The 9,674-nt window shown below is 34.4% G+C and overlaps 1 protein-coding gene across 1 annotated transcript; it reads left to right on the top strand.

Annotated features, from left to right (window-relative positions):
* Window positions 1–3,681: 3,681 nt before the first annotated feature.
* LOC132189806 (uncharacterized) lies at window positions 3,682–9,101 on the top strand. Its single transcript, XM_059604601.2, has 14 exons — window positions 3,682–3,803; window positions 3,925–3,984; window positions 4,242–4,361; window positions 4,458–4,577; window positions 5,308–5,449; window positions 5,650–5,820; window positions 6,070–6,225; window positions 6,440–6,546; window positions 7,010–7,100; window positions 7,456–7,597; window positions 7,689–7,845; window positions 8,128–8,244; window positions 8,561–8,687; window positions 8,807–9,101. The coding sequence occupies exons 1-14, from the start codon at window positions 3,688–3,690 to the stop codon at window positions 9,074–9,076; spliced, it is 1,896 nt and encodes a 631-aa protein (XP_059460584.2). The 5' UTR covers window positions 3,682–3,687; the 3' UTR covers window positions 9,077–9,101.
* Window positions 9,102–9,674: the final 573 nt, after the last annotated feature.

Genomic DNA, 9,674 nt, shown 5'->3' with positions numbered 1-9,674 from the left:
GGGCTTATCTTTTCAGTTTTTGAGGACATGGTTATTTATGTCGTTTTCCTATGCATAAACGATAAATTCTCTATTTTTTTTTTTTTTTTTCACAATGAAATTATTAAAAAATTACACTGTTTTTAAATTAGGAATAATAGGAATTTCCTTTTTCATCTTTAACTTAATAACATAAAGAAAAGAAAAAAAAAAACCTTTCTCTCACTTTTCTTTTTTTTCTATTAATAATAGGAACTATATTGGAATATTAATAAAATGATTAAATTGAATAAAAAAATTAAATGATTAAATTAACCAATTTTTATCTGTTTAAGTTTTTAAGACAATTGGTGATTTAGTCTTTGTTTGGATTTGCCATTTCAAAAGGTACAATTTTAAAATATACTATTTGAAAACATGATTTTTAAAAATGCAGTTAAGTGTATAGCAAAATTACAGTTTGACTTTTAAAATCGCAATTTATCCTTAAAATTATGCATTTTCAAAAAACACCACCTTGTTAGTGATTTGAAAATGTAGAAAACATTTTCAAGTTACAATTTTTAAAAAACATAATCTCAAACAATCCATTTTATGGGATTTGGTTTTAATTCACATTTTTAATCGCAATGCCAAATACACCATATTAATATGGTATCAGAACTAGATCTTGAATTTAAACAAACATTGACTCAACAATTTACCGAATTCACTTACTGATTTTTGGAGGAAAGTTTGGAGGGTTAGGGGTCCACCGGTAGTGAAATCTTTTTCTGTGGAAAGCTTGCAGGAATGTTCCGGCCACTCGAGAGAATTTACATAGAAGGAGTATTACTCGAGATCCACTGTGCCTCATCTGTGAATTGGAATATGGAACTTTGGGTTACATTCTTTGGAGTTGTGGCTCAGCAAGGGATGTCTGGTTGGAAAGCTCCCGTAAAATACATAAGAGTTCTATATGCGAAGCAACATTTGCCGGTGTTTTTGAGCAATTGTTGGGTTATTTGAACACGGAGGAATTGCAGTTTTTTGTCACTATGGCATGTCAAATATGGCTCTAGCGGAATGCTTTTGTATTTGGGAGCCCTTTGCTTGCACCAACTGAAGTTATTCGCAGGGCACAAGAGCAAATCTCTGTTTTTTTAGCAGATAAAGGCGGGAAGATGCAAGCCCCACATAGCTGTGCACAGCCATGCAGTCTCTATTTGGCAGAAGCCGCCAGAAGATTTTGCTAAAATTAATTGGGATGCTTCCATTGATGGAAGACGCAAGCGTGTTGGAATCGAGGTGGCTATACGCAACTCTGATGGAACTCTGATAGCTTCGATTTGTGCTTCAAGGACTATGCTCACAGATTCTGGGACAGCCAAAGCCTTAGTAGCGTGGCATGCAGCTAAAGTCACACGCAGGATGGGTTTGAGCAAGGTAATTTTAGAGGGAGATGCGTTGGAAGTCATAAATGTTCTCAAATTGGCTAGCGAATGGTTTGGCAGCTATGAACAGCTCACACAAGATGCTAAAAACCTACTGGAGCATTGCTTGGAATGGAGGGTTAGCCATATTCTTCGAGACGGAAATAAAGTTGCTCACAGTCTTCCCAAATTGGCATTAGCACTAGATCAGAATATGTTCTGGGTTGACAATTTTCCTTCATGTATTCGAGAGCTTGTATGCTATGAGCAAGGCAAGATTTAATTTCAATAAAAGTTTACCAATTCTCCAAAAAAAAAAAAAAAAAAAACAATTTACCCCTAATTTATTTTGATAATGAAATATTTGAGAGAATATTGGTCGAATGATTTTGAGTAATAGTGCAAAGTTTTTGTTAAAAGGTTCGGATTAATGGTCCAAAGGCGAATCCTCCTGTATTTTCATGTGGGCCTATTGGGAAGGATAACACAATTGCGAGGCATGGAATTTATGGGCTTTACTGGCTGTACAATGTGGATGTACGTGGCACTCAGCTATTGGAGGGAGATAATACTATTTTTTTAACACAGCCAAAAAGCACTTCCCCTTTCCAAGGACTCATGTATGAACATTCGTTTAGAGGGTCCCCAGAAAATTCAATAAAACTTATTCATTCTTTATAAGAACTCGTGGATATCAATTTTAAAATTATATATATATACATATGCAGCTTTAGAGGAAAGATTTCGCAGGCATAATTCAGAATGTATTCTCAGAATATTATTAGCAATTATGGTGATTATCAGAATATATATATATATCCTGAATATATTCCAACAATTCTGAACACGAACCTTAAAAGAACACGATACGTACGCAGTGTTTTCTCTTTTTGCTTCACTTTCGATCTCACCGCGCGTGAACCAGAGAGGAAACAGAGTGACCCCATCTGCCAATTAAATAAGAAAAAAGGAAGAAGATGGCAGTAAGCAGGAAGACGAGAGAGTGCGCGCCCAAAAAAAATAAATTGAAGTGGAAGAGAGAAACAGAGGGCGAGTGAATAACAGAAGAGAGACAAAGAGGAAGACATACACGAGGCGTGAAAGAGAGAGCTTGTTTGGCCAAGTTAAGACAAGACAAGTGAGGGACGGAATTTAAGGAGGAATTTGACGGACAAAGATTTCCTCGAGGAATTCTATGTTTTTTTTAGAATTCTAAATTATTGTTTTATGATCAGAAGACTTAGCTTCAATATGGTGCTGCTTTGGCTTAAAAGAGAGCATGCTTGTGACTGTATTGTATTGGATGTAAGCTTGAGCATGGCGTTACTTTAGCTTGGCTTGTTAGGCAATGAAGCCTCTACCAACCCTGAGGTCACCGACCACCAGTTTTAGTAAGACTAAGAGCCCGTTTGAAATGATACTATGACATAAAGTTTTTCTTATAAGTACGTTTTAATTATTTTTAGAGAAAAAAATCAAAGAAGTAATTTTTGAATTTTTTATCAAACGGACTCATTTCTGCCTGAGAAATAATAAAAATCATTTTTCATTCCATCTTTCACCAATCTTAGTCGGGTGATGGGTAAATTTACCTTTAAATTTGTGGGAGTGATAAATTTGCAAAAAGAATGGTCAGAAAAATATTATATAACATAACTCTATTTTGCTTTGTACACATTTTTATGTACTAAAATTTACTTTTAAGTTGCTTAACACAATTTAAAACAGACTCTAAAAAGCCCTTTCGTGATCTTCATCCCTTCCCCGTCCGCTGTTGTAATCTCAGAGAGAGAAAAAAAGAAAAAAGTAGAAGCATGTCACTCATAATTCATGATTTGAAGTGTTGGATCTTTGCTCATAGTGTCTCTTGCACGTCTACGACACGACAACAATGGGCATATCTTTCTCTCTAGTTCAAGTAAACCAACCCAAACACTCTTCAAAGTGTATAAAACTTCCATTACCGGCCAGACTGCAGGGGCAACACATATAGATGACCAAGATTTTCTCTAGCTTTTTATATATATATTATTAGTATCACAACCTAAATCCATATCTTTTGCTCGATCTGCAGAAAAAAAAAAAAAAAAAAAAAAAAAAAAAAAAAAGAAGCCCAGGGAGATAACGGGGCCTCGATCGCCATGTCTCTAGGGGTGCAACTGCACGTTGGGGACAGCCATGTAAGTCATTCATTTTTATGAAATATATGGATTTAACGGTTCAATTTAGTTTTATCTATTTTATTAAGTAATATATTATATATTATTTTAGATGAGGCATATTTGTGCAGGTGATAATGGATAATGGCATACTACAAGTAACATTATCAAACCCAGATGGGATTGTTACGGGAGTAAAATATAATGGCATCGACAATTTGCTTGAAGTTCTTAATGAGGAGGTTAACAGAGGGTAAAAACACGCCATTAAAAGTGATCTTGATTTTTTTTTTTTTTTTGGGGGGGGGGGTTTTTTGTCGGTGATTATGTGATGATTCATATATAATTAGCTATTTTGAATGAAATATGTGTAGGTATTGGGACCTTGTATGGAGTGAAGCTGGAAGTACAGGAACAACGGGTATATTCGATGTGTACGTTAAATGCCCCTAGTAGTGTCTTTGGCTCCCTTGTGCTTAGCAATGAAGCAAAATGCCTATGTTGTTTATTTTTATTCTATACTGGCAAAAAGTATTATTCCCATGAATAATGTTTTCCTCGGTTGGAGAAAATTATTTTAATTAATCTATTAAATTGATATTTATTATAATCTCACTTGTATTAGCTAGTCTAATTTGCTTCAATATTTCTATTATTATCAAGAAATGATAATTATACACCATGCATGCAGGATTAAAGGGACAAGTTTTAAGGTTGTAGTGGAAAGTGAGGAACAAGTAGAGATCTCATTCACAAGGCTTTGGGATCCCTCGCTTCAGGGGAAGCTCGTGCCCTTAAATATAGACAAAAGGTGCACAATTAATTAATTTAATTAAATCTAATATTATTAACGCGATTTTATGCAACAATAATATTTGATGATGATGACAAGTACATGATTTTTCAGGTTTATAATGCTACGTAATTCCCCGGGCTTCTATTCCTACGCCATCTACGACCACTTAAGGGAATGGCCTCCTTTCAACCTCCCACAGACCAGGATTGTTTTCAAACTCAGAAAAGACATGTACATATGTTTGCCTTTATATATCATCTTATATATAAATAATAATAAAAATTACACTTTTATTTCATAATTATTTCGCAATGCTAACACAATAGTCTCATTAACCAACCCTAAGATCAGTTCTTGTTCTTGTTAAAATAATAATAATAATAATAATAATAATAAGGTTTAATTGGGTCTACCATAACAACATTATAGAATACTTGTAGCATAAAAAAGTGATATATATGCTCTTTACCCTCAATCAGTGTTGTGCATGGTGTTAAGTATTACATGCAATAGAATAACTCTAATTTAGACCATTCATTTTAAATGAACAACATGAATTGCGACAACACATGAGAGATAGAAAACAAGTAGCATAAGGAGTGGCAGAACCTCTCCAGTAGCCAAAGAACTGGTTTGACCACCCTCAATGGCCTAATTGAGAGTAACCACGGTCACATGAATGGTTCGGCCACTCTCAATGGGTGGATTGAGAGTGGTTGAACCACTCATTTGCCCCATGTGCAAATCACACATTCTCTCTTCTTCTTCTTCTTCTTTTTATATATATATTGTCATAATTTGAATCGCTCATTTAAAATTAGCGTCACAAATTAAAAGTATTGCACCCGTCTAATTCCTTGGTCCTAGATGTGCTTACATGGCTTACACCCTTGTTCGGCATAGAGGAAAAAAGAAGTCTAGGCACAAGGACGCATGCTCATATTAATTCCTTATTATATAGGTTTCACTACATGGCAGTGGCGGACAACAGGCAAAGATATATGCCTCTTCCAGAAGACCGATTGCCAGAAAGAGGTGAAGCTCTGGCCACCCCAGAAGCAGTTCTGCTTGTTAATCCTGTAGAGCCAGAGTTCAAGGGGGAGGTAGTACTTTTTTTCTTCTTTTTTTTTTTTTTTTTCTTTTTTTAATTTTCTCTCATTTCCTCTGTGATTTTAAATTCTCGTATGTTGTATACTAAAATATATTATACTGATTTTTTTTTTTTTTTAAGAATATAGATAGAAAGATAAATCATTGAAATTACTTTATCCTAAGACTAATTTCCTTGCATGTTTAATATTAGGTGGATGACAAGTACCAGTACTCATGTGAGGACAAAGATCTCCAGGTCCACGGATGGATCTCCATCAACCCACCTGTGGGGTTCTGGGAAATCACACCCAGCGATGAGTTTAGATCGGGTGGACCCATCAAACAGAACCTTACTTCCCATGTGGGGCCCGTTAATCTCGCAGTAAGTAACTAAAATAAAAAGTTTTAGACTATAATTATTTTACATATTTATAAGATAGTACAATGCATGGCATATGGGTAAAAAAATTAAGCAATAAAATTTGATAAGTAAATTTAATTATTTAGTGATAAACATAATAAGTGTTACGTGAACTATCATATTATTATATAGGCATTATGAGTTAGAAGCAATTGCTACGATTAGTTATTATTTATAATGACATTAACCTGAACTAATTGTTTCAACCAGATGTTTCTCAGTGCTCACTATGGAGGAGAGGATCTTGTACTGAAACTGAAACCAGATGAGCCATGGAAGAAAGTCTTTGGCCCTATCTTTATCTATCTTAATTCTGTATCGGGTGAAGAAGACCCACTTTGGCTTTGGGAGGATGCTAAAAATCAAGTTAGAACTTTGAAATTGAAAGTTATTATGAATAGATATCTCCAGCAAATGTGGAGCTCATCTGACCGAATAAATTTCGAGCAGCTTGCTCTTTGCTCGGACGAATGAGCTAATAAAGACTCTTTAATATTTGTTTTTAAACAACAAATTATTAGAAATCCAGATCCAACCTTTTGACAGACAAGCACTAATTTAAACTTGAATTGTTCTTCAGATGAGGATTGAAGTTGAAAGTTGGCCCTACGATTTTCCGGCTTCTAAGGATTTTCTATCGTCCGATCAAAGGGGCAGGGTTAGTGGTAGATTACAAATCCGAGACAGGTAATCCAATCACCTTCGGCTAGGGTTAATTTTTTACTTTACTCTTAATACTTTTGAAATAATAATCCCCTTTAAGAGTGGGTGTCGAGTTGGCTCCTAAATTTTTTTTGATGAAAATTATTTTTAACGAAAGCTTATTGGTTAATATAGTAGCATTACCATATGGGTCATAAATAAATATGAAAAGTAGCATTATTCTTCGTTAATATAGTATAGTCGGTGCCCTAACGGCTAAAATATAATAATATTTTTCATGGTGTCATTAAAAGACTTCGAAACGTATCAATTTTCCCTAACGTACACTTTTTAAATGCTTGCACCTTTTGTCATTAATTATATCTGTGAATTTAATCTACAAGAATCAACTCTCTAGTGAAAGTATTTGCTCCTAAAACTACATTTTTCATCTCTTATTTGGCCACATATATATAGGATGGAAAAATTTATAGCTCCCCTTGCCCAGGTATTTAAGTGATGAGTGCATTTCTGCAAACTCAGCTCATGTGGGCTTGGCACCACCTGGAGACGTTGGATCCTGGCAAACAGAATGCAAGGTGATCTTAGTCTTCCTCGTCAATTACCCATGGCATATGTTAATTTCTTCAATTGTTTAATTAGAGTCGTTTGACATTGTAATTTCGTACGTCAAATACACATTTTTAAATAAAATAGCGAAAAATACGAAAATAAATCTACATTTTTATTAATTATAATGAAAAACAAAAATCAAATATGTTAATTAAATTTTATTAACCGCCTTTTGAAATCGCTATTTTATTTTTTCAAGTTGAACGTTTTGCAAGCAATCTCTTTTTCTTTTCTTTTCTTTTTTTTTTTTGGTTATGTCAAATAAAGTAATTTTGGACCATTAATATTACACTTCAAGTAACAGTAAATGCTTATTTTCAGGGTTATCAATTTTGGACAAGAACAGAAGCAGATGGTTACTTCAGCATCAACAATATACAAAGCAGTGATTATAATCTTTATGCATGGGTTCCTGGTGTTGTTGGTGATTACCAGTACGAGGTTGTAATTACCATAATTGCAGGTCCTGTCCTTGCTTCTAATGAGTTTTTATTAGTTCTCATCATGTTTATTCATCAAAATTTTGCAAGATTTCTAACATGTAAACAGAGCAGGTAGTGATATTGATGTGGGTGATCTTGTATTTGAGCCTCCAAGAGATGGCCCGACTCTATGGGAAATAGGCATCCCAGATCGCTCTGCTGCTGAATTTTACATTCCCGATCCTGATCCAAAGTATATTAACAAACTTTTTGTGAATCATCCTGACAGGTTAGCTACTTTTTTGCAATTTTAAGGATTATAAAATCAAATGTTAGCTTTATATTGCCCGCTTGGGTTAACTTGAATGGTCCAATCGTTTAGTTTATATCATGAAATCGGCCGTGTGACTCAATGTTAAACCAATACATGGTTCTTGCGGGTGGGACACTAATGGGTCCTGAAATTACCTGCTTTGAACGGTTGCATTTGATTTTTATTAAAAAAATATATAATAAAAAAAAATGTTAGCTTTATATTGAAATTATTATTTTTTAATATACATATTGGCAGATATAGGCAATATGGATTGTGGGAAAGATATGCAGATTTATACCCAGATGGAGATTTGGTTTACACGGTCGGTGTTAGCGACTATCACAAAGATTGGTTCTTTGCTCAGGTTACCAGGTACAACTCTTCCCACGTGGGCTCTGCCTTGTCATAAAGATGAGCCCATCTTTTATATGATGGTTTTATTTATCTATTTAAAATACAATTTGTCTCCTTTAGTATGACAAAATTCACATCTCCTTGTGACAGTTTTCATCTAACAACTGAGTCAGTCTATAGAATAGCAATTAGAGAAGAGAAAATGTAATTAACACAAATTTACTTTAATCCAATTTGTAAAAAACTTTGTCCACCATATCGCATGTAATAAGATTTTGTTGTATAAAAAATTAAAAAATAATAATAAGATTTTGTTGTATAACTTGTATGGTAGGAAAATAAATGATGACACATATCAAGCAACCACGTGGCAAATCAAGTTCAAACTCCACCAAGTGGATACAACTGGAGTCTATAAACTACGATTGGCACTTGCAACAGCTCACGTCTCTGAATTACAGGTGTCCTTTCATGATTTATTCGTTACTAAATATGGACTATCCGAACACTGCCCGACCCAAATCCCGACTACCCTAACACGTATATTTATACCTTCTTTCTTTTTCTCTTTCTATGAAAGGTTCGGGTAAACGATCCAGAAGCAGATCCGCCGATATTTTCAACCGGAGTAATTGGACACGACAACACAATTGCTAGACATGGAATCCATGGACTCTACCGGCTGTACAACGTTGAAGTAGCCGGCAATTTGCTTGTGGATGATGGGGATAACACCATTTTCCTGACACAGACACAAAGCACCGGCCCTCTCCAGGGGATCATGTATGACTACATTCGCTTTGAAGGCCCACCGTCCTCATCAAATTCCATTAAAGAAGTCTATATTTAATTGGTGTCTTTTAAGGGACATTTGATGTAAAAATAAAATACATGTAATAAAAACAAACATTTGATAAAATTACGGTTTGACCTTCTAAACCGCAATTTAGCATTTAAAATTGTGTATTTGTTTTTTTTTTCTAGTCCGACTGAGCAATTATTTAACCTAACTCCACCAGGGCATTAATGAAAATTCAATGCGATTAATACTAATCAAGCATATGTAGGAATTATCCATTAATTGTGGAGATTCGAACTTACACTCTAATGCATGCTTCGACCACTTAAAAATTTCTTTAGACCATTGACCAATTAGCTTCAATATGGTGCTAGCTGCTTTAGCTTGAAAGAGAGCATGTTTGTGACTCTATTGGAAGTAAGCTCGAGCATGGCCTTACTTTAGCTTGGCTTGTTAGGCAATGATGTTGCGTATAAGCTTTAAATATTATAACCACTTTCTCTCCCTCTACCCAAGTTAGATTGGAATTATATTGGGAAATAAATTTGTTATATATAGAAATAGCTTTTTTTTTTTAAAAAAAAAAAAAATTACATTTTTACTATTTTTAAAGTAAAAAAGTCAAACAAGTAATTTTTTATTTTTTTAT

The sequence above is a fragment of the Corylus avellana genome, chromosome 9, assembly GCF_965113065.1.
Source record: "Corylus avellana chromosome 9, dhCorAvel1.hap1.2, whole genome shotgun sequence".
Lineage (NCBI taxonomy): Eukaryota > Viridiplantae > Streptophyta > Magnoliopsida > Fagales > Betulaceae > Corylus > Corylus avellana.
The sequence above is the reverse complement of the archived record's forward strand: the minus strand, read 5'-3'. Positions and strand labels throughout refer to the sequence as shown.

Bases quoted from the DNA above. Each gene is read 5' to 3' on its own strand.
- LOC132189806 (XM_059604601.2), top strand. From the start codon at position 3,688: ATGGATAATGGCATACTACAAGTAACATTATCAAACCCAGATGGGATT. The intron at 7,598-7,688 runs GTCCTGTCCTTG...TAAACAGAGCAG, and splicing joins TGTAATTACCATAATTGCAG to GTAGTGATATTGATGTGGGT. The intron at 8,245-8,560 runs GTACAACTCTTC...CTTGTATGGTAG, and splicing joins TTCTTTGCTCAGGTTACCAG to GAAAATAAATGATGACACAT.